The 25,379-nt window shown below is 51.0% G+C and overlaps 1 protein-coding gene across 3 annotated transcripts; it reads right to left on the bottom strand.

Annotated features, from left to right (window-relative positions):
- Positions 1–1,909: 1,909 nt before the first annotated feature.
- On the bottom strand, positions 1,910–21,319 carry ECSIT (ECSIT signaling integrator). 3 transcript variants are annotated; one of them, XM_075346576.1, is made up of 8 exons: positions 21,297–21,319; positions 7,911–8,013; positions 7,332–7,704; positions 6,474–6,697; positions 6,137–6,194; positions 3,559–3,704; positions 3,351–3,450; positions 1,910–2,987 (listed from the first exon to the last, which is right to left on the bottom strand). In XM_075346576.1, the coding sequence occupies exons 2-8, from the start codon at positions 8,001–8,003 to the stop codon at positions 2,728–2,730; spliced, it is 1,254 nt and encodes a 417-aa protein (XP_075202691.1). In that variant the 5' UTR covers positions 8,004–8,013; positions 21,297–21,319; the 3' UTR covers positions 1,910–2,727. The 3 variants fall into 3 exon arrangements, with proteins under 3 accessions (XP_075202691.1, XP_075202689.1, XP_075202690.1); XM_075346574.1 differs by lacking the exon at positions 21,297–21,319 and adding an exon at positions 8,848–8,933; XM_075346575.1 differs by lacking the exon at positions 21,297–21,319 and adding an exon at positions 8,804–8,826.
- Between the last annotated feature and the right edge of the window lie 4,060 nt (positions 21,320–25,379).

Raw genomic sequence — 25,379 nt, 5'->3', positions numbered from 1 at the left:
CACTGGTTTTACCCATCCTGAGATGTTTCTTGTGTGGCACCTTGGTAATGAGACACCTTTTTATAGGCCATCAGTTGAACCAGCTGCTATTATTTTTTCACTAAGTGGCAGGATTGCGTTCTAATTACTGATAGATTTCAGCTGGTGTCGTGACTTTCCATGGCTTTTTGCACCTCTCTTTCTTCATGTGTTCAATACTTTTTCCCTGAGTCATTTCTCATTATTACACATAACTTAATTTATGGACATCTATGGTTTGATTTCTTTGCCTGTGTGGATTGGATGGGTTGTTACCGACATCTAGTGAGAAATTCTTGTCAATAGCACCTTTATAAATATGTTTACTTAGAAAATTGGTGACGCGTTCAATACTTATTTCACCCGCTGCATATGATATGGCCAGACGGTAACTCCAGTTTAGGTGGTGATACCGTATTTGCATTTTTGTGAGTCTCCGCAGTTCTATTGCTATATGTGACAGTATCATCAATGCATCGCCTCTCCCTCTTCTCATTAATATTGGCGTAATAAGAATAATGTATCTCCAATGCTCCATAGCTTGTAATGGTGAATTGTGTTTTTTTGGGTGACTAAATACACGACCTCTGCACTCTACCCTCCTATACTTTTCATTCTGGGGTAGGCTGGTGACACATCTACGAGGAGTGGGGGGCGCCACATCAAGTTTAGCATACATAGGAAGGTGTGGAATCCAGCTAGGGCACACAGCACAACACGACGCCAGGACGCACAGCACCGCACGACGCCAGGACGCACAGCACCGCACGACGCCAGGACGCACAGCACCGCACGACGCCAGGACGCACAGCACCGCACGACGCCAGGACGCACAGCACCACACGACGCCAAAACACACAGCACCACACGACGCCAAAACACACAGCACCACATGACGCCAAAACACACAGCACCACATGACGCCAGGACGCACAGCACCGCACGACGCCAGGACACACAGCACCGCACGACAAGACACACAGCATCACACACCAGGACACACAGCACCACACGATGCCAGGACACACAGCACCACGTGACGCCAAGACACACAGCACCACGTGACGCCAGGACACACAGCACCACACGACGCCAGGACACACAGCACCACACGACGCCAGGACACACAGCACCACACGACGCCGGGACACACAGCACCACACGACGCCGGGACGCACAGCACCACACGACGCCAGGACACACAGCACCACACGACGCCAGGACACACAGCACCGCACGACGCCAAAACACACAGCACCACACGACGCCAAAACACACAGCACCACATGACGCCAGGACGCACAGCACCGCACGACGCCAGGACACACAGCACCGCACGACGCCAGGACACACAGCACCGCACGACGCCAGGACACACAGCACCACAGGACGCCAGGACACACAGAACCACACGACACACAGCACCACACAACACACAGCACCACACGACGCCAGGACACACAGCACCACACGACGCCAGGACACACAGCACCACACACCAAGACACAGCACCACACACCAAGACGCACAGCACCACACGACACTAGGACACACAGCACCACACGACACTAGGACACACAGCACCACACGACGCCAGGGCACACAGCACCACAGGACGCCAGGACACACAGCACCACACGACACTAGGACACACAGCACCACACGACGCCAGGGCACACAGCACCACAGGACGCCAGGACACACAGCACCACACGACACTAGGACACACAGCACCACACACCAAGACACACAGCACCACACGACACTAGGACACACAGCACCACACGACGCCAGGACACACAGCACCGCACGACGCCAGGACACACAGCACCACACACCAAGACGCACAGCACCACACACCAAGACACACAGCACCACATGACGCCGCACATCGTTTCCACCGACATTTATTGGAAAGGTCGTATTTTACAGCATTTCTCCGTTTTTGGAAAAGCTGGATGATATGCAGCGTAGCGGCCATTACAGCTGCGACCGGGGCTTATTTTGGACAAGCTGCGATATAAATTTGCTCTTTAGGAGTCCGAAAGCCGAGTGACAGCCCCTATGGGACACAGAGGTGACAACCGACATGGCTGCTGTTACAGGTCATGTCATCCAGCTTTTCTACATCCCTGAATGGAGCAATGTCCGATATCTTACAGTCCAGCAGTATTACACTGTGTGTGGCATCTAACTAGTTATTCCCAGAACAGTTTTTTTTTTCCAGGGGGTGCACAAAGAGCCAAAAGAATAGACGTCCCCCACCCTATAGACCAGGCATCAAAACGTGTCATTGGACTTCCATGGCCTCCTCCGAATTTTCACAGAGCGGAGGGGTATGTGAAATTTGTGAGCCCCCCGCACCCTAGTCAGCACTGCTCACACAGCGGAGGGGCTATGTGACGGTTTGGAGCCCCTTAATCAGCACTGCTCACGCAGCAGAGGGGTTATATGAGATTTTGGAGCCCCCTGATCAGCACTGCTCATGCAGCGGAGGGGCTATGTGAGATTTCTGAGCCATCTAATCAGCACATTGTGGATTTTATTGCGCAGCGGTGTTAGGGAGTCTATAAATTGCGTTAATATGAAGGAACCGGACGTAGGTACACATTCCCTTTAAATGTCATATCTGTACCGCACACAATGGGGTAATGTTCCAGTGGCTGTTCCTGGTCACCGTGTGGCCGGCGTGTCTCTGCCAGAGCGGGGTCAGTACTGCTCCATCCTCTGCTGCGGTCTCGTCTCCTCTTCCTCCGCGGTGGACGGTCTTGCTACCTCTTCTTCGTGTGATGTGGCCCCTTCCTGCAAGGGAACGCTCACTTCCTGCGGGCCGGAGGAGGTCAGTCTGAAGAGCACCGGCAGCTGAGCTAGGACGGGGTTGGTCTCCTGAAGACACTGGATCCATTTCCCCAGCATTCTCTCGTCTCCGCATCCTGCCATGCACATGGCGTAGACCGGACCCTCGTCCACTGTAGGTAGAAGAAGGAGCCGAGAAGTCACCCATTAAACAGCAGTGATTGGATCTAGCGCTGGTCGACTCTGTAACAGGCAGATGCTGGCTGTATAACACAGCCGGCATCTGCCCTGGGTGAAGCGAGCTCAGGCCCGAGACTGCTCTGGAAACCCGCACCCACTTGTCATAGCGCATCATGCTGGGGGAAGTGGGTAAAAGCCTTGCCCACAAACCCATACAGCTGAAGGCAAGCTATTGTTCCCTGTTATCAGCAATGTGGAATGGCAGTATTAGTCAGAAAGCAGGAAATATCCTGGCCCCCCCTCAATGACTTTGCACACAGGACATCTTAGATGTTTATATATTGTTTCGTTCTCACCTTCATCCACATCAAAGGTCAACTCGTCCCCGAGATCCCTCTCCAGATCCAGGTCCAGTTGCAGGGGGTAATACAGGCACCTCTCAGGGTCTACCTCCTCCTGCCAAACGAGGAGATAACAGTCACCATCCCCTTATCAATGACCAGACGCTACAGCCGGCACCACGCTACAGCCGGCACCACGCTACAGCCGGCACCGTGTACTCACCTTCTTTATAGCGCCTGGCTCTGCGCGGAGGACGTAGTACTGGACGCATGTCTGCTTCAGCCACAGCGGGAACGGACCTTCAACTACTACAGGGAACCTGTGATCATGGCCGGTGAGGAGGGACATCTGATCCGGAGACTGGATACCTGGGGGGAAACCAGACATAGTGTGCCGCCCGCACCAGCTGTATCCAACATCACGTTCTCGATCTGACACCGGATCTCAAAAACTGATCATTTCATATTTCCGCCCTCAGATGATCTTTCTGATCTTGATTTACCAAAGGTCCTTGCCAGAACAACGGATATCTGTGTGCTTTGCGACTCACATCTTTCCTCACTACCTGTATCTATTTGCCTCAAGAATCCGTTCTTTTCTTGTCATCTAGATGACTATTACATTTCTGTCCAGCTGCTGCACCGATGCCTCCACCCTGTGCCACTCATTGCACTGGTTACCCATCTGCTACAGAATACAATATAAACATATGACTCTGACATACAAAGCTCTCCACAGTGCTGCACTGCCCTACATCTCTATCTACCATCCTATCTGTCCTCTCCACAGTGCTGCACTGCCCTACATCTCCACCCTATCTATGACCCTCCCATCCTCTCCACAGTGCTGTACCGACCTACATCTCCACCCTATCTATGACCCTCCCATCCTCTCCACAGTGCTGTACCGACCTACATCTCCACCCTATCTATGACCCTCCCATCCTCTCCACAGTGCTGTACCGACCTACATCTCCACCCTATGACCCTCCCATCCTCTCCACAGTGCTGCACTGCCCTACATCTCCCTAATGACCCTCCCATCCACTCCACAGTGCTGCACCGTCCTACATCTCCACCCTATCTATGACCCTCCCATCCACTCCACAGTGCTGTATCGACCTACATCTCCACCCTATCTACGACCCTCCCATACTCTCCACAGTGCTGCACTGCCCTACATCTCCACCCTATCTATGACCCTCCCATCCACTCCACAGTGCTGTATCGACCTACATCTCCACCCTATCTACGACCCTCCCATACTCTCCACAGTGCTGCACTGCCCTACATCTCCACCCTATCTACAACCCTCCCATCCACTCCACAGTGCTGTACCGACCTACATCTCCACCCTATCTATGACCCTCCCATCCTCTCCACAATGCTGCACCGTCCTACATCTCCACCCTATCTATGACCCTCCCATCCACTCCACAGTGCTGTATCGACCTACATCTCCACCCTATCTACGACCCTCCCATACTCTCCACAGTGCTGCACTGCCCTACATCTCCACCCTATCTATGACCCTCCCATCCACTCCACAGTGCTGTATCGACCTACATCTCCACCCTATCTACGACCCTCCCATACTCTCCACAGTGCTGCACTGCCCTACATCTCCACCCTATCTACGACCCTCCCATCCACTCCACAGTGCTGTATCGACCTACATCTCCACCCTATCTATGACCCTCCCATACTCTCCACAGTGCTGCACTGCCCTACATCTCCACCCTATCTATGACCCTCCCATCCACTCCACAGTGCTGTACCGACCTACATCTCCACCCTATCTATGACCCTCCCATCCACTCCACAGTGCTGCACTGCCCTACATCTCCACCCTATCTATGACCCTCCCATCCACTCCACAGTGCTGTATCGACCTACATCTCCACCCTATCTACGACCCTCCCATACTCTCCACAGTGCTGTACCGACCTACATCTCCACCCTATCTATGACCCTCCCATACTCTCCACAGTGCTGCACTGCCCTACATCTCCACCCTATCTATGACCCTCCCATCCACTCCACAGTGCTGTACCGACCTACATCTCCACCCTATCTATGACCCTCCCATCCACTCCACAGTGCTGCACTGCCCTACATCTCCACCCTATCTACGACCCTCCCATCCACTCCACAGTGCTGCACTGCCCTACATCTCCACCCTATCTACGACCCTCCCATCCACTCCACAGTGCTGCACTGCCCTACATCTCCACCCTATGTACGACCCTCCCATACTCTCCACAGTGCTGCACTGCCCTACATCTCCACCCTATCTATGACCCTCCCATCCACTCCACAGTGCTGTACCGACCTACATCTCCACCCTATCTATGACCCTCCCATCCACTCCACAGTGCTGTACCGACCTACATCTCCACCCTATCTATGACCCTCCCATACTCTCCACAGTGCTGCACTGCCCTACATCTCCACCCTATCTATGACCCTCCCATCCACTCCACAGTGCTGTATCGACCTACATCTCCACCCTATCTACGACCCTCCCATCCTCTCCACAGTGCTGCACCGCCCTACATCTCCTCTCTTATCTCTATCTACCGCCGTACCTGTCCTTTCCTCAATTTTATATATCTTTATTTAGGCAGGTACAGCCCGGCTATTGATGGCCCCTGTAACCTTTCCATGTGCTCTACTACAAGATGGCCTCAGTACTGTACAATACTCGCAGTTTCCTAATAGACTAAGCTCTTGTGAGCCGGGCGCTCTCTCATTAAATAGTGAAAGTCCCCCTTAATAATGGCGCCCTCTCGTGTACATACCTACAAGATGCTCGTGCTCCCGGATGGTACCGTCCTCACACACCTCTGATGACGGCAGCTGTATAGAAACCAAACAAGTCGACATTTACATACGTGGCTATGGTTTATGTCAGATCTGAAGTCGTGTAACCACTGGGAATCCAGGTCACTAACAGAGTACTGTGCGGGCGCTGCACCTGATGAGAACCGCAGCCTCTCAGTGGTGCAGCCTCAGGCTTCGGCCTGTAACTTCATATATCAGAGTAGAAGTCAGATATTAAAGAGCAGTTTTCACATTTTCAGTGTAAATGAAAAGGGCTCGGTCATCCATAGCAATGAGTCAATAGACGATACTCGCCTGGTAAACGGTCACTCGGGCGTCTCTGTCTGCGGCTATTCGCTGCAGGCAAACTTTTGAAAGGCCAACAGGATCGTCTTCTAGGTGCACGGGCACCGGGTAAGGGTTGGCGTGCTTAAACCGGGGAAACCAGTAGAGCATCCGCTGGTACTTCTTCACAGGGTGACTGAATTTCCCAAATGCTTGTGCGAGGAGGAAGAAGGTGTGCTTGTTAGGGGTGACACCTGTAATGAGGAGAAACTGTTACTGCCAGCTGATAACAAGGGGTTAAATGCTCCTGCCTGTCTCACCCTGTGGTAGGAGGAGCAGTCTCCATGTCACATAGCTCCTCCCTCCTGTCCATCACCCTACGGTGGGAGGAGCAGTCTCCTTGTCATATAGCTCCTCCCTTTTGTCAGTCACCCTGTGTGGGAGGAACAGTCATCTTATCTCACAGCTCCTCCCTCCTGTCCATCATCCTGTGGTGGGAGGAGCAGTCTCCTTATCCCACAGCTCCTCCCTCCTGTCCATCATCCTGTGGTGGGAGGAGCAGTCTCCTTCTCACATAGCTCCTCCCTCCTGTCCATCACCTTGTGGTGGGAGGAGCAGTCTCCTTATCCCACAGCTCCTCCCTCCTGTCCATCACCCTGTGGTGGGAGGAGCAGTCTTCTCACATAGCTCCTCCCTCTTGTCTATCTGTGGTAGGAGGAGCAGTCTCCTTATCACATAGCTCCTCCCTCTTGTCTATCTTCTTATCCCACAGCTTCTTCCTCCTCCTGTCTGTCACCCTGTGGTTTGAGGAGCAGTTCCTTATCATACAGCTCCTCCCTCTTGTCCGTCACCCTGTGGTGGGAGGAGCCATACCATATCCACATTTACCGTAGTACTCCATTTGATCCAGGACCCTGATCGCACACTCCTGCTGTCGGGGGTAATGGAGGAACAAGATCTGAACGAAGTTTTGGGGGACAAACACCTCCTTGGGGAACACGTCCAGCAGTTTGTTATAAACCTCCACGTCTTTCTCCACCCCAAACTTCGGCATCCACCGGAGCGCGGCCTCGATCATCTCGACGTGTCCTCTCCTCCTCACGTCTCGGCCGCAGAACAAGTCGAGCACCTCGACAAACGAGGCCTTGTCCCGCTGCTCCTTGGAGAACGCGTCTTCAAACGGAGCTACCGTTTTTGATGGCGGATCAGTCACCGGAGGGCCGGGTGTGGACGAGGAGTGGGCTGCCCGGAGCAACTGGCACTGCAAAGCAAATGGAGAGAGGGTCACCCAGAATGGAACCGCAATTTATCATCATCAGATTCAGCCAATGTGAGCAAGAAGAGCTGCTGAAGTGTAAAGCATGGTGTAGCTGTGACCACACATTTGATTATCTGGCTGCGATTTCATTATTGTCAGTTTTGGCTGTATGTATCTGATAGTGGCAGAGCGCAGTCTCGGATACTCACCCTCACCTTCGCCCCGTGGGTTGCCACGGCCGGCATCTGCCTGAGCCCGGCGCATAGCTTGTGGGCGGCAAACAACAAGCGCAGGCTCCTCATCCTCAATTATCTGCAAAAAGAGATCACGTTAATGCGTTCCAGGGTCATATTTTATGCTAATTCCATGTAGGCAAGTTCTTAAAGGGTTAATTCCAACCGTTCATGAATGGGCATCATCGGATAGTGCTCATAAATACAAGCAATTTTGCCATTGACTGTTTATTAAAATGTGCAGCCGTTCTTGAGATATTAACACTTTTCTTTACTGCTTGTTGCCAAGGAGACCGACCACCGCTGCTAGGAAACCGACCACCGCTGCTCCACATCAGAACATGAGCGGGGCTTTTATCTATTGAGATTGTATTCGCTGCTGTGAAGCTGCCGAGCGCCCGGACACCTCCTAATCCCGGTCAGCTTCAGCGCAGGGGTTACAAATAAAGACAGCAGCGGTGGTCGGTCTCCTAGGCAACGAGGTGTAAACAGAACAATAGTGTAAATATCTCAAGAACGACTTGGAATTTTAAAAAGCAGCAAATTGTAAAAGTGCTTCATTTTCTTCGCGCTATCTGACAATATCTATCTGTGGAGATGGCGGGATTAACCCTTTAAGAGCTCTGATTGCTGTCAGGGAATGGAAGAACACAGGACAAGCTGGAGATCGGATGCTACAGTAACGAAACCTCAGCAATCAAGAAGAATTGCAATGGACAGCAAGCAGAGATATTAAGAATGGTGAAGGCATGGCACTGCTATATGGGGGCACATTGTGGTAGTCACTAGTTATCTGCCCCCTGTGGCCTGAATGTGACATAAAACCATAATTTCCATCTTATCTGCAGCCACATGTCGCCGCCACATACACACAGACCGGCGCCATCAGCCCCATGCACACACAGCCGTCTACCTGCGCAGGAGCCGCAGTGTCACTTTGCTTCTATGGGCGCCGCCATCTTGCAGCACCATGACGTCATCAACCTGCAGCCACCTCCCGTCACTAGAGGCCGAACTCTCCGCTCTGTTAGTTGTCTCCGTCGCCGGCGCCATTTTGCCGGCTCCACTGTAACGTAATGTATTGCGGACTCCAACAAAATGGCCGCCGATCACATTATTAGATTATTTATGTATTTAAACGATACTAAAATCGATACATTTTCCCAGTAATTCACGTCATAGTTAGTGCAGTATATTCTGTGCTGTTTCATTTTCTAAATTTAGGATTAGGAAAGCTGGGTGATAAGCAATATGGCCGCGATTTCTGCTTCTACCCAGCTTTTCCACGTCCCTGATGGGTAATTGTGCCTCAATATGCAGTGAGGGCTTCTATGTAGCTACATAACTTGTCCCATTTACCAAGCAGGACTTTGCAAAAGAGAGCTGACAACTTATGTGGAAGCTTTAGGGTCGTTTAGTTATCACCAAGCGATTCCTCTGTCCTTAAATATTTGTGCCTTTTTGGAGCCCCCCATACCACACAGAGGGCCCAATTCATTATTTGCGCCTTTTTGGAGCCCCCCCGCACCTTACAAACGGCCCAATTGATTATTTGGGCCTTTTTTAAGCCCCTGCACCACACAAAGGGCCCAATTCATCATTTCTGCCTTTTTGGAGCCCCCCCCCGCACCACGCAAATGGCCTAATTCATTATTTGTGCCTTTTTGGAGCCCCCCTGCACCTTACAAAGGGCCCAATTCATTATTTGTGCCTTTTTGGAGCCTCCCGCACCTCACAAAGGGCCCAATTCATTGTTTGTGCCTTTTTGGAGCCCCTGAACCACACAAAGGGCCTAATTCATTGTTTGTGCCTTTTTGGAGTCCCCAGCACCTCACAAAGGGCCCAAATCATTATTTATGCCTTTTTGGAGCCCCCCCCCCCCCCCCCCCACCACACACTTGGCCCAATTCATTATTTATGCCTTGTTGGAGCCCCTCGCACCACGCAAAGGAACCAATTCATGATTTGTGCCTTTTTTTGTCTGTTTTTCGCCTGTCTGCACCTTTTTTATGTTCAGTTTGACGTCACCAGATATTTTCAGCTGATTCATCATTAAAAAGTTGCAATTTTTTTTTTGCACATATGTTCTCCAGTCTCCTTGGAGTGATGTTACATCCCCAATTCATTTACATGGGTTTTTTTTATCACTTTTTTGTGTCTTGTGGAATTTGTTACATTTCCTTTATGCCAAACAATTCAAGATGACACACAGATCATGAGTTTTGAGAAAAATTATAAATAGTCTTCTATATAAAATGTATATAAATGTATATATATATATATATATATATATATATATATATATATATATATTATAACACCAAATTATTGAAAAATGAGGTGCAAAAAAAAAAGACAAAATCTAGACAAAAAAGGCACAAATGCTATAATGAAGTAGACCATATGTATGCACAGAATTTGTGCCATTTTAGCTTAACATGCCACTTTTTTGTGTTAAACAGCCTTAAAACAGCTTAAAAACAAATATAATTATTGAATTCATGACTCACGGTTGCTGTTTTGAAGAATTTGAGTGAACTGTCTCACACTAAGGCTGCGTCCGCACTTTGCGTTTTCACCTGCTTTTCAACTGCTTTTTGCAGCATTTTGAACTGCAGCGTTTTCATGCCAAAATGCATGCGTTTTGATTTTCCTGCAAAGTCTATGGGAAAAGTGGATTTCTTGTCTGCACTTTGCTGTTCAAAACGCAGCGTTTAATTTGCATAATTTTGGGCTCTCGTTCAAAGAAGCAGCATGTCAATTGTTATTGCTATTTGGGCTGCATTTTGTTAACGTTGAAGTCAATGAGAAGTTGTAAAAAGCAAGAAACATCAAAATTCCAGCGTTTTACCTGCTTTTTAGCTGCAGAAAACAAGCGTTTTGGAATACATAAACGCATGCGTTTCTGACATCAAAATAATGGAATGATATGTCCCTTTACACACACATAGTCCGACAAATAAATTAATTAATGAAAATTATGAATTTATTGTTATTTTACCCATAAATATTGTAAAACCGCTATAATTATATTAAATATAACTATTTTCATTATGATTTAAATAATTATATTAGTGTTCCTTTTTTTCCCTTTTTTCATTATGTTTGACTGTTTAAACTTTATTTAGCAGTGTCTTTATGTTCAAAACGCATCTGTCTAAACGCAATGGAAAAACATGTAAAAAGCTCTAAAAATGCGGCTAAAACGCGGTAAAAACACACGTATTTAACGCGATTCTGGGCCCAAAAGCAACTTTGGCAAAAGCAATTTCTGCCAGAGGATGCGTTTAGAACTGCAACTACGACACAAAGTGCGGACACAGCCTAAATCTGGTCCATATATCTGAAAGGAATCAGTCTCTAAGGGTATGTGCACATGCGCAGTAATTTTCTGCCAAAACACAAATAAAAAAAGCGTGCATTTTTGGTGTTTTTTTTTTTAAGTGAATTCAATAGCTGAAAGGGTTAAAAAATGCAGCAAAAACCAGACCAACAAATGACATACTGCTTCTTTTTTTTCTGCACTAAAAACTGCAAGGAAAAAAAATGAGAGCGGCATAATGTATTGGCTGAGACCCTGATTCCAGCGATGTGTCACTTACTTTACTGCTTGCTGTCATTTTCATACAATCATTTTTTTATCTAGCTGTGAGCTGTGTATAACCCCACTCACACCACTGTTTGGCAGCTTTGTCTGGGTACTGTACATAGGCAGAAAGCAAGAAGAGACCGTAATCAGTGGTGTGGGCGCAGTTAAACAGAACGGTTGGACTAAGGGGAACTTCTCACATAGCGAGATCGCTGCTGAGTCACGGTTTTGGTGACGCAACAGTGACCTCATTAGCGATCTTGCTGTGTGTGACACTGAGCAGTGATCTGGCCCCTGCTGTGAGATCGCTGCTCGTTACACACAGTGCTGGTTCATTTTTTTGATGTTGCTCTCCCGCTGTGAAGCACACATCGCTGTGTGTGACAGCGAGAGAGTAACGATCTGAATGTGCAGGGAGCAGGGAGCCGGCGTCTGGCAGCCGGCAGTAAGCTGGAACCAAGGTAAATATCGGGTAACCAAGGGAAGCCCTTTCTTGGTTACCCGATATTTACCTTGGTTACTAGCGTCCGCTGCTCTCAGGCTGCCGGTGCCGGCTCCCTGCACACGTAGCTGGAGTACAGATCGGGTAAATAAGCACAGCGGTTTGCTTATTAACCCAATGTGTACTCTGGCTAGGAGTACAGGGAGCCAGCGCTAAGCGGTGTGCGCTGGTAACAAAGGTAAATATCGGGTAGCCAAACGCTTGGTTACCCGATATTTACCTTAGTTACCAAGTGCAGCATCGCTTCGCTGCTGGCTGGGGGCTGGTCACTGGTCGCTGGTGAGATCTGCCTGATTGACAGCTCACCAGCGACCATGTAGCGACGCACCAGCAATCCTGACCAGGTCATATCGCTGGTGGGATCTGCCTGATTGACAGCTCACCAGCGGCCATGTAGCGACGCACCAGCAATCCTGACCAGGTCATATCGCTGGTGGGATCGCTGGAGCGTCGCTAAAGTGTGACGGTACCTTAAGAAGTGTCGCGGGCGGGGAGGAGGGTGTCAGCACACCGCGCTCACCCCTTCTGCTCGGGTCCGGCAGTTGCTCCTGGTGGCTCGAGCTGCGGGCCGGATCCCGGGGTGTCTCGAGCGACACTCCTCGCCCGTGAGTGAAAGGGGGGTGTTTGTTGGGATTATAGTTCGTGACGCCACCCACGGTTGCGGTGATGGCACCACCGCTGCTCAGTGTGGGGGTCCCGGGGATGGTGATTGGAGCAGCCAGGTGTTGTGTTGCCCCTCCGTGGGTAGGGGTTGGTGATCCCGGGGCCCGGTGAAGAGATGTTAAGTGTAGGGCCTGGAGGGCGCAGGGACGCGGGGGCAGCGCTGTGCCTTGCGGCACTGTGGTACTCACTCAGCCTGAGACTTGGACACAGTTTGTACGGTAAACCAACGGCTGGTAGGACGGTCCCACAGACGGCTGCACCTGCACTCCCGGTAGGTGACGGTGATGTCTCTCCTCCTTGCACCTGTGTTGTCTGATGGTATCGGTGGATTCCCTCCGGTTACCCGCTCCCCGACTGCAATCTGGGCCGGAGGAGCTCTACACTTTGCCCGCAGGCGCTGGCCCTGGGGAAACTGGTGCCTTGGCGGTGGCGGTGTCTCCCCGGTAATGGTCGGGCTGTTGCCGTCAATCGGGACTTTGTTGCTGGGGGATCTGCGTCCCCTTCACTGACGGATTCGGCAAATTGAGCGACTCCTAGCCTTGCCGGGGTCCGAGAGGCCCCTGCCCTGGTGCTGACTGTCCTTCGGAACACTGCTCCAGACCACCGGGCACACAGCCAACGGGGTCCTTTCAGGAACTTCCGAACTGTCCCACTCCGGACAGTCACCGCCGTCGCTGACCTTGCTGTTCTAGCCCTACACACAGCTGGGCTCTCAGGCTTTCCTTTTCTCTTGCCACCTCACTTGCTTTCCTCACTTTCACTTCTGGTTGTTTACTCTTACTTTTGCTCCTCACACTTGCCCTGCCCGGGCCTTCTGCCTCCTTCCACCTCCTCCTCCCTGAGCTTTCTGCCTGGTAACTTCCTGCCTCCAGAGTTGTGAGCTCCTTGGTGGGCGGAGCCAACCGCCTGGCCCACCCCCTGGTGTGCATCAACAGACTCTTGGAGGGAGGCAACAAGGGTTTCTGGTTAGCAGGTGTGCCTACCTGGAGTGTGGGGTGTAGTGGTGTTGTTATCTGTGTCCCCTGGCTTGCCCAGGGCGACACATTCCCCCTTAGCAAAATGCAGACCGTCCGCGGGCTGCCGTCCTACACCGGTTTTATTTTTCTGTAAAAAGGGGATAACAGGGTTAAACAAAACATACATGACATTTTTAATAAACTCTTCCCAAGACGGGAGGCACATTTACTTTTAACGTTTCAACGGTGTACGGTCACGGTTTCCGCTCTCTCCCACCCAAGCAACCTGGCCCTGATGCTGCCCCTAAAACCCAGGCAGCACCCCTTGACCCACAGTCCAGCACAAGTCACCCGAGCGGGATCTGTCCTTCCCTCCAGAGGGTAGCCACCGGTCCCTTTGGTGGCTGGGCCCTGGCCTGCTCTGCTCAGGGCCCTCCCTCCAACCTGCCTCTCCGGAGGCGGCCTGCGGAAACGGTAACGGTACCCAACATATTTACAAGCCACTAACGTTTGTGGTTGCCCTGCAGAGTTCACGGGCTTGTCCATGGATAGTTCCCATGCATTTTTAAACTTTAAACGGTCCCCACGGGGACAACGGTGCCGGCTCCTGCCGGTTGCTAATCACAAAGCAAATCTGGTGAAAACTCGGTTCAATCATTTTCTTCTTATCATTTTTCAAAACTTTCAACAAACTTAACAGACACACACCAACCTTTTACCTTTGCGGGCCCCTCTTATTCACAGAACGGTCTCCCTGTACCTAAGTGGGGGTCTACCTAGGTTGGGACGGGTGGACCTTCGGGGCCCGGTGTCAGTGGTGCTAGACAGTGGGGTAGAGGGAACAATCGGTTCCTCCTCCCTGCTATAGTGTGGGGCAGGCGGAGGTGCAGGGGGGCTGGGTACAGGTTCATCCCTGGGCACTGGCACTGGTTCTGGCTCACGGTTAACCGCTTCCACTACTTCTTCATCCACGGGTTGTGGGAACAGTATCACTGGAAGGATCACCGCGCCGTTCTGCATAGGCCAGTTTGCTGGGAAGTCACCCATTACAGTGTGGATTACCTCTGCTGCCTTTTCCACTGGTGGAGGAACCGGTACTTCAGCCTCTGCTTTCAACGCTGGGGGGCATTTTTTTAGATGGTCCCGAGAAACTGTGGCCAGGGTGCCCCCTTGGTCACGACTGATCTGGTAGGTCTTCCCATTGTCCCACTCGGTGGGTTGTACGACGTAAGGGACTTGCTCCCACTGGTCATCCAGTTTGTGGGCTTTTCTTTTCCGTTTCAGCACCACATCTCCTGGCTGGAAAGGACCTGCAGGCGCCTTCTGGTTGAACCGGTGCTCTTGCTGTTCTCGACTTCGACTGAGGTTTTTCTCCACATACTCCTGGATTTGCCGGTACTGGGCCCTCCTCCGACTTTCCCATTCTGCCGTTGAAGGGAGTGCTTCCGGAGCCTCCAACCCCATTTCCAGATCCACCAGCAGGCGGCCAGGCCGGGCCCTCATCAGATACGCTGGGGTGCACTTCGTCGAGCTGGATGGGATATTATTGTACATGTCGACCAAGTCGGGTAACTTTTCCGGCCACATTTTCCGTTCTTCCAGCGGTAACGTCTTGAGGAGCCCCAGGACCAAGTGATTCATTTTCTCGCACATGCCGTTGGTTTGGGCGTGGTACGGAGTGGTCCGGATCTTCTTGCAGCCGTACAACTGGCAGAATTCGTGAAACACTTCTGCTTCAAAAGCCGGGCCTTGGTCGGTTAGCACCTTCTCGGGGTACCCATGGGGTCGGCAAAAATAGGCCTGGAACGTTCGGGCAGCGGTTCGACCAGTCAGGTCCTTAACGGGGACTACCACCATGAATCTTGAGTAGTGGTCTACCATGGTCAATGCGTAGGTGTACCCACTTCGGCTAGGGGTGAGTTTGACATGGTCCAGGGCGACCATCTCCAGCGGCTGATGGGTGACTATGGGATGTAACGGTGCCCTCTGGCTAGTCTCGTCCTTTCTCCTCAGCGTACAAGGACCGCACTCTCGGCACCAGGCTTCCACCGATTCACGCATCCCACTCCAATAGAACCGCTCCCTCAACAGCATCTCCAGCTTCTTCCACCCGAAGTGGCCAGCACCATCATGGTATGCCCGCAGGATAGTAGCAACCTCAGCTTGAGGAACGATCAACTGGCATATTTTCTCATGGGTCTTTGGGTTGATCAGCTCACGGTACAGCCTCCCTTGGTGTAGGTAGAGCCGTTTTCGTTCTTTCCACAAGCGTTGGGCTTCGGCTGGAGCGGCAGGGTCTATTCCCATAGCACCTTGTTCCACCAGGGTCTTGACAAGGCGGACAGCCGGCGCTTGGTCCTGGGCGTCCTGCCACTCTTGACTGGGCCGCGGGTCCAGGTCCGCCCGTTGCTGACATACTTGTACCCTCTCAGTAGGCGGCTGGTGAAACGCAGGCAACTCAATCTCCTCGAGGTCATCATCCTCACACCCCTCTTCTGACAAATGGGGCATCCGGGAGAGTGCATCTGCATTGATGTTGACACGACCAGCTTGGTACTTTATGGTGAAATCATAGTTGGCTAACCGGGCTACCCACCGCTGCTCCAGCGCGCCCAACTTGGCCGTGTCCAGATGAGTTAGCGGATTGTTGTCCGTAAACGCGGTGAATTTTGCCGCCGCCAGATAGTGGCGGAACCGCTCTGTGATAGCCCACACCAACGCCAATAGCTCGAGCTTGAAGGAGCTATAGTTCTCAGGGTTCCTTTCGGTCGGCCGGAGTTTTCGGCTGGCGTAGGCAATCACCTTCTCCTTCCCATCCTGGACCTGGGACAAGACCGCTCCTAGCCCCACGTTACTGGCGTCCGTGTGGAGGATGAACGGGCGCCCATAATCAGGGTATGCCAAGACCTCTTCTCCGGTCAAGGCCGCCTTCAACTGGCCAAAGGACTCCTCATGCTTGCCCTCCCACAACAGTGGGGCTCCAATAGGTCTACCACCTTTGGTCTGTCCCACGAGGAGATCTTGCATGGGGGCAGCCATCTTCGTGTACCCCTTTATGAAGCGCCGATAGTACCCCACCAGACCCAGGAACTGCCTTACTTCCCTCACTGTGGTTGGTCTCGGCCAGCTCTGGATGGCAGTGATCTTCTCCGGGTCGGGGGCGACGCCATCCGCACTCACCACGTGTCCTAGATACTGCACCCTGGGTTTCAGCAGATGGCACTTCGAGGGCTTCAACTTCATCCCGAACTTGGCAAGGGACGCGAACACCTCGGCCAGGTGCTCCAGATGGGCCTCATACGTCTGGGAATAAACAATCACATCATCCAAATACAGCAGGACGGTCTCGAAGTTTAAATGTCCCAGACAGCACTCCATCAACCGTTGGAAGGTCCCGGGGGCATTGCACAGCCCAAACGGCATGCTATTGAATTCACATAACCCCATCGGGGTGGTGAAGGCGGTCTTCTCCCGGTCCTCGGGGGCCACGGCCACTTGCCAGTATCCGCTGGTGAGGTCGAGGGTCGAGAAGTAGTGTGCAGTTCTCAGTGCAGCCAAAGATTCTTCAATACGAGGCAATGGATAGGCATCTTTATGGGTTATCTGGTTGATCTTCCGGTAGTCCACACACATCCGCATGGTACCATCCTTCTTCTTGACCAGTACCAACGGAGCGGCCCAGGGACTACAACTGTCCCGAATAACCCCTGCCTCCTTCATATTCTTCAACATATCTTTGGCACACTGATAATGTGCAGGGGGAATAGGTCTATACCTCTCTTTGATAGGGGGATGTTCACCCGTAGGAATGTGGTGTTGGACCCCCTTGATCTGCCCAAAGTCTAGGGGGTGCTTACTGAAAACCTGTTCGTACTCCTGCACTACCCTGTGTACCCCTGCCCGGTGATGTGTAGGGGTATCATCAGTGCCCACATGTAGCTGTTGGTGCCACTCCTTGGTGCCCTCTTGGGGTGGGGAAGTGCTGGTGGTAGGTGGGAGTGTGGATGGACGGGCTTCCTGGATAGTGTGAGGGTCCAGGGTGAGCAGCTTGGCAATGGTGGCATACCGGGGGAGCCTGACTTCTTCCTCCCCACAGTTCAACACTCTCACAGGCACTCTCCCTTTTTTCACATCTACCACCCCTCGGGCGGCCACTACAGTGGGCCAGTGCTCGGAAGGCATGGGCTCCATCATCGCAGGGTAGTCACGCCCCTGGGGCCCTACTGCTGCCCGACACCAGATCATCATCTCACTCCTAGGGGGCACAGTCAATGGAGCAACATCCATCACTCGCACTCCACCAATCTCCCCTCCGGTTGAGCTTACATGCTGGCGGTACATCAGGGCGCGGATCTCACGCTGCACAGCCCTCTGCCGGCTCCCCGCCGCCGTGGCGGCTAGCCGCTGCAAAAGGTTCAACACATCAGCCATGCAGTGTTCCATCACATTGGTTCCCAACACTATTTTCGGGTTATGATCACTAGGCTCATTCATGATCACAATCATACCCTGGTGTTGCAGTTCAGCTTGCCCCACTGTCATAGCCACCTCCTTATACCCCACCTGAGTCAATGGAAGTCCATTAGCGGCAATCAAATTTATACTATTGTCTGGAGGCGCCAGTTCGTCTGTGGCCCAATATTGCTGGTACAATGTGTACGGTATGGTAGTTACCTGTGATCCAGTGTCCAAGAGAGCCATCACGGGTATGCCGTCCACAGCCACAGGGATGATAGGGCGGGCCCCGACGTATCGGTCTCGCCAGTCTGGGGGGCCACGGTGTTCTACTCCTGAGGATTGGCCCGGGGCCCCAGGGGTTGCTCGTTTAACGGGCACTGTCGGTAAACATGACCCGGCTTACGGCACTTGTAGCAGATTGGGGGTCTGCTCCGCGGGTTGTTAGCGCTTCTCTGCTGCATCCAGGGAACATCTTCGGGACGGTCAGCAAGCTGTATCTGCGCTGGGGGCTGAGATCTGGTCAGAGGTTGAAGCGCAGCAAGGATTTTGGCAAGGTCCCCATCCAGGCGACGGACCTGGGCTGCCAGTTCTTCCACTGTGCTGCTCGATGCTGCGGGTAGTAAGGGGGTTGGTTTGGCGGGGGCCGCCACAACGGGAGCTGTCTCGACGGGCCACAGGACGGGTTCCAGAGCTTCAGCAGCTGGGGGCTGTAGTGCTTTGATAGCCCGCTCCTTTAACACGGCAAAGTCCACATCAGGGTGTTCCAGGGCCCACAGCCGGAGTTGTTTACGATCCTCAGGGGACCTCATCCCCTGCGCAAATTGCTCCACTAACATCTTATTGCTATCCGTCTCATTAATAGAGTTCACCCGCTTCAGCGTGCGGAGGGCAGTCTGCAGACGTAGAGCATAGTCCCGAATGCTATCCCCAGCTCGCTGCCGGCACTGATAAAACTGCATCCTCAGCTCAGCTTCAGTCCGGGTCTCGAAGGCAGTCTGTAGCTTCTCAAAGATGGTGGCTACAGAGAGCCGGTCCCCCTCGGCCCAGGTCTCCGCTTCCTGCTCCGCCGCACCGGTTAGCTGGCCTAGCACTATCGCTGCACGTTGCTTAACAGTCAGGGGGTACAGCTCTAGCAACGGGTTAAGCTTTTTCCGGAAGGCCTGCAAGGCATCCGGTTTCCCGTCATACTGCGGTAGCCAGGCAGCTCCGGGCGCATAGGGCAAGGAAAACGGCATGACCTGAGCAAGCGCGGGGGCCGCGGCACCTCCCGCCAGTACGGCCGGGACCTGGGCAGGCCCATTCCCATCCGCGGGTGCCGCTGCGGCTGCGACCACCGCTCCTCCAGCGGCTTCGTCGGGCGCAGACATCTTGTTTCCGTCCCCCTTAGCTCTTTCCGGCCCCTCCTCTCTCGGGGCGGGGTTTTGGCCTTCGCGCCTCTACTGCTCGAGAAGACGCTCGAGCGGGAACTTTTCGCGCCAAAGATGGCGGCTTCTGAAATTTTTCTGCCGGATACCTCCGGCGGTAACAAGGCGCACCTCTACCTGACGGCAGAGCGGTAAGATCCTGTTCGTGACGCCAAGTTGTCGCGGGCGGGGAGGAGGGTGTCAGCACACCGCGCTCACCCCTTCTGCTCGGGTCCGGCAGTTGCTCCTGGTGGCTCGAGCTGCGGGCCGGATCCCGGGGTGTCTCGAGCGACACTCCTCGCCCGTGAGTGAAAGGGGGGTGTTTGTTGGGATTATAGTTCGTGACGCCACCCACGGTTGCGGTGATGGCACCACCGCTGCTCAGTGTGGGGGTCCCGGGGATGGTGATTGGAGCAGCCAGGTGTTGTGTTGCCCCTCCGTGGGTAGGGGTTGGTGATCCCGGGGCCCGGTGAAGAGATGTAAAGTGTAGGGCCTGGAGGGCGCAGGGACGCGGGGGCAGCGCTGTGCCTTGCGGCACTGTGGTACTCACTCAGCCTGAGACTTGGACACAGTTTGTACGGTAAACCAACGGCTGGTAGGACGGTCCCACAGACGGCTGCACCTGCACTCCCGGTAGGTGACGGCGATGTCTCTCCTCCTTGCACCTGTGTTGTCTGATGGTATCGGTGGATTCCCTCCGGTTACCCGCTCCCCGACTGCAATCTGGGCCGGAGGAGCTCTACACTTTGCCCGCAGGCGCTGGCCCTGGGGAAACTGGTGCCTTGGCGGTGGCGGTGTCTCCCCGGTAATGGTCGGGCTGTTGCCGTCAATCGGGACTTTGTTGCTGGGGGATCTGCGTCCCCTTCACTGACGGATTCGGCAAATTGGGCGACTCCTAGCCTTGCCGGGGTCCGAGAGGCCCCTGCCCTGGTGCTGACTGTCCTTCGGAACACTGCTCCAGACCACCGGGCACACAGCCAACGGGGTCCTTTCAGGAACTTCCGAACTGTCCCACTCCGGACAGTCACCGCCGTCGCTGACCTTGCTGTTCTAGCCCTACACACAGCTGGGCTCTCAGGCTTTCCTTTTCTCTTGCCACCTCACTTGCTTTCCTCACTTTCACTTCTGGTTGTTTACTCTTACTTTTGCTCCTCACACTTGCCCTGCCCGGGCCTTCTGCCTCCTTCCACCTCCTCCTCCCTGAGCTTTCTGCCTGGTAACTTCCTGCCTCCAGAGTTGTGAGCTCCTTGGTGGGCGGAGCCAACCGCCTGGCCCACCCCCTGGTGTGCATCAACAGACTCTTGGAGGGAGGCAACAAGGGTTTCTGGTTAGCAGGTGTGCCTACCTGGAGTGTGGGGTGTAGTGGTGTTGTTATCTGTGTCCCCTGGCTTGCCCAGGGCGACACAGAACCATGAGACATCTAGTCTTGTAGTGATAATCTCCTGCTGATAAGATACTGATTTTATTCAAACAGCAAAGCAGCCCGGTAATCAGGGTCTCTGCCCCTACATCATGCTGCTCTCTGATACATAGCAAACATCTGCTATATTGAATATTGAAGTCTATAATCCGTGACGTCACTCTCCATTTTTTTCCAATATTCTTTGGTAAAAAAAGGTGGTAACCCCATTTGCGTCCTGCCTCTTTTTTTCGTGCCAGGCCTGACTCTTCCCTCCCATAAGTCACCTCCTCCACCTGGATTTTGTGCGGAGAAGGGAGTCTTGGGTGGTTTTTCCCGCTGGCATATCCGTCTTTGGCGGCCAGACCTGTCGATCCAGTTCATGTACAGACCTGTGTTCTGTCCTCCGCTGATTGCTGAGATCTTCACCTTCCCTCACATGGCACCAGCCCATTCCAGATACATCTAGATTAAAAAAATAGAAAAATAGCAGCCAGATCGTAGAATATATTTCTATCCGGGAACTCTATCATGTATTTTACTGGGGAGGAAGATGTATTAACCCCTTCCCTCCACCGCTAATTTTCTTTTTTTGCATTTTCATTTTTTTTCCTTGTGCCCTTTTCCAATTGCATAACTTTTTTCGTTTTTCACTTTATTTTTTTTGTGTTGTAGTTTTGATACATTTTTTTTTTACCATATAGAGTTAAGAGAATACGGAAAAAAAAAATTCCATGATGAAAAATGATATTTATTTGTGTTTATTTTTTACTTTGTTAGTTGCACAGTACGAAACGCCATTCTCCGGGTCAGTGCGGTTACGGAGATACTAAACATGTCTAGTGGGGTTTTTTTTCACTATTTTATTAGCTGAAAAAACCCTGTAATTTAGTAAAAAAAAATAAATAATAATAATAATAATAATTGGTTTGTTTTGCCATTTTAATTGTCACTCAACTTTTTTTTACAAAAAAACAAAAAATACTTTTACAATTCCTGGTATAGAGAAAAGGATGCACGGATCAGAGTCCAGCTGATCATCAGAAGAAGCGATCCAAAAAAAATCCAAGAGAAATCCAGCAATCCCAAACAACAAAAAATTCCAAAACTTTATTTCACATTTTAAAATTCCATGGTTAGGACTCCATTAAAAGGGAAACAGATGACGCGTTTCGGACTCAACAGATCCTTACTCATATCTCAAATATGATGTGATATGATATGAGTAAGGATCTGTTGGATCCGAAATGCGTCATCTGTTTCTCTTTTAATGGAGTCCTAACCATGGAATTTTAAAATGTGAAAAATAGTTTTGGATTTTTTTATCGTTTGGGATTGCTGGATTTTTCTTGGATTTTTTTGGGTAATTGTTTTTTATACTATCATAAATGAAGGTGTGTTGATTTTTATTTGTATTTTGTTTTTTTGTTTTGTACGGCGAGCTTGCGCTTTTATTTGCACAATTTTGGGGCACATATTATGCTTTGATCTCTCCTTTTTCTATATTTTTAATTTTTTTGTATTTTTTTATTTTTTGCACGGCGAGCTTGTGCTTTTATTTGCACAATTTTGGGGCACATACTATGCTATGATCTCTCCTTTTTCTATTTTTTTTACAATTTTTTTGTATTTGTTTTTTTGTATGGCGAGCTTACGCTTTTATTTGCACAATTTTGGGGCACCTATGCTTTGATCTCTCCTTTTTCAATTTTTTAATTTTATTTTTTGTATTTTTGTTATTTTTTTTTTGCACAGCGAGCTTGCGCTTTTATTTGCACAATTTTGGGGCACATACTATGCTTTGATCTCTCCTTTTTCTATTTTTTAAATTTTTTTTGTATTTGTTATTTTGTATGGCGAGCTTACGCTTTTATTTGCACAATTTTGGGGCACCTATGCTTTGATCTCTCCTTTTTCAATTTTTTAATTTTATTTTTTGTATTTTTGTTATTTTTTTTTTGCACGGCGAGCTTGCGCTTTTATTTGCACAATTTTGGGGCACATACTATGCTTTGATCTCTCCTTTTTATATATTTTTTAAATTGTTTTGTATTTTTTTTTTTTGTACGGCGAGCTTACGCTTTTATGTGCACAATTTTTCTGGCACATACTATGCTTTGATCTCTCCTTTTTCTATTTTTTTAAATTTTTTTGTATTTATTTTTTTGTATGGCGAGCTTGCGCTTTTATCTGCACAATTTTGGGGCACATACTATGCTTTGATCTCTCCTTTTTATATATTTTTTTGTATTTTTTTTTGTACGGCGAGCTTGCGCTTTTATCTGCACAATTTTGGGGCACATACTATGCTTTGATCTCTCCTTTTCCTATTTTTTTTTAATTTTTTTGTATTTTTTTTTTGTATGGCGAGCTTGCACTTTTATTTGCACAATTTTGGGGCACATACTGTGCCTTGATCTCTCATTATTCTATTTTTTTGTATTTTTTTTTTTATTTTTTTGTACGGCGAGCTGCTTTGATCTCTCCTTTTTTATTTTTTTAATGTTATGGCAGTGACCAAAAGAATGCAATTGTGGTGCTTTTATTTTTTTTCCTCTTTTATAGTATTTACTTATCGGCTTTGTTAATTTTATATTTTGATAGATCGGACCTTTCTGGACACAGTGATACCACATATGTGTATTTTGTTGTTTTGGTTTTTTTTGCACTTCAGTTATAGTATGAGTATGCATTGTCATATGAGTATTTGCTGCAGTCAATACAAAGACCTAGCACAGGCTTTTTTGTTTTCAAGGACCTTACAAAGTACCAGGGGGTATTCATTACATTTGGAGGAAAGGTGATTCCGGCAGCTATATAGGAAAAGGTCAGACTGTGCAATGCCCGACCACAAGAGGTAGTAATGACAGATACAAGGACAATGGGATATACAAAACCTATCGATAGAGAATGTGTAACTGGTAGAGAAAGAGTGAACTTGATGGACCGCAGTCTTTTTTCAATCTAGGCAACTATGTAACTTTGAGTCTACGATGTAGCATGGATATGCAATGTATGAGTCTGTGATGAAGCATTAGCATGTCCCGTAGTAGGAGTATGCACTATAGTATGAGCATGTTCAGTAGTAGGAGTATGCAAAGAAGCATGAGCATGCGCTGTAGTAAAGCATGGTGGTGTTACCAGTGCATCCATCAATATTGGGTGCAATAGTGGCATTATAGACTGATAATTGCCGCGTCGGGAGATGATGAGGGCAAGCACTAGTATTTTTGAAGATTCTTGGTTAAGGAATGTACGGATGAGGGAAATATTTTTGAGGTAGAGGCGGCAGTAGGCGAAGAGGTCTTGGATAAGTGCCTTGAAGGAGACAGCAGAGTTAAGTGTTACCCCGAGGCAGCGAGCTTGCGGGACTGGGGAGCATAAGCAGCCATTGACTTTGATGGATATGTGGCGCCCTGGACAAGCCAGGGGCCACAGATAACAACACCAACACACCCCACACCCCGGTCAGGCACACCTAAGTCACACAAAATCCTTGTTGCCTTCCTCCAGGGGCTGATGTTCACACCAGGGGGTGGGCCAGGCGGTTGGTCCCGCCCACCGAGGAGTACACAGTCCTGAAGGCGGGAAAAGGAGTTGAGTTGTAGAGTTGGAGAAGGGAAGTGGTAAAGGAGCAGAGAGAAAGTGGTCCGGGTGTGTGGCCCGGACGGAACAGCAAGGTTGGCAGACGGTGGTGACCGTCTGTAGGAGTGGCCTATTGGAGCTAGCCGTAAGGACCGTGGACGGGCGGTGGCCCGGCGGTACCGGACCGGTACGCAAAGAGAAGCCAGCACCATCCGGCAGGGGCTTACGGACCCCGACAAGGCTAGGAGTCGCCGTGCAATTTGTCAAATCCGTTAGCGAAGGGAACCTCCTGGGTTTGCTAGCAGCCAAGTCCCGACAGAAGGCAACAGTCCAACCGAGAGACGGAAACACAGTCCCCGCCAAGGCTAAAGTTCCCAGGGCCAGAGCCTGCGGGCAAAAGGGGCTCCTTCAGCAACCTTCAAGCTGGGGAGCGGGTTACCGGTGGGAACCCATTGGAACCGTTTACACTACACAGGTGCAGGGAAAGGCAGTCACCATCAACCTGGCGGAAGGAGAAAACCACAGCCGTCTGTGGGACCCGTCCATCCAGCCATTTGTTTTACCGGAGACTCTGTGTACTTCATTGGCTGAGTGAGTACCACTGTGCCATGCGGCGCAGCGCTGCCCCCGCGACCCTGCACCTCGCCAGGCCCTGTAACCCGCCTGCCAACCATCCCTACCCCATCACCGGGCCCCGGGACAACCAACCCTCTACCCACGGAGGGGAGAACTAACATCCAGGCTGCTCCCTGTCATCACTCCCGGGATCCCCGTCCAGAGCAGCGGTGGTGTCACCAATCTCAGCACAACGGACAATATCTAATCCCCACAATCATTCCCCCTTTCCACTCACGGGCGAGGAACGTTGCTCGAGTCCCCGGGATCCGGCC

Source organism: Anomaloglossus baeobatrachus, chromosome 4 (assembly GCF_048569485.1).
Source record: "Anomaloglossus baeobatrachus isolate aAnoBae1 chromosome 4, aAnoBae1.hap1, whole genome shotgun sequence".
NCBI classification, from domain to species: Eukaryota; Metazoa; Chordata; class Amphibia; order Anura; family Aromobatidae; genus Anomaloglossus; species Anomaloglossus baeobatrachus.
This window is presented reverse-complemented; position numbering and strand designations above follow the sequence as displayed.

Excerpts from the sequence above, each read along its gene's own strand:
- ECSIT (XM_075346576.1), bottom strand. The coding sequence starts at position 8,003 with ATGAGGAGCCTGCGCTTGTTGTTTGCCGCCCACAAGCTATGCGCCGGG. Across the intron at positions 7,705-7,910 it reads CCCACGGGGCGAAGGTGAGG|TGCCAGTTGCTCCGGGCAGC; the intron begins GTGAGTATCCGA and ends TTTGCTTTGCAG. Across the intron at positions 3,451-3,558 it reads AGCCAGGCGCTATAAAGAAG|GAGGAGGTAGACCCTGAGAG; the intron begins GTGAGTACACGG and ends CTCGTTTGGCAG.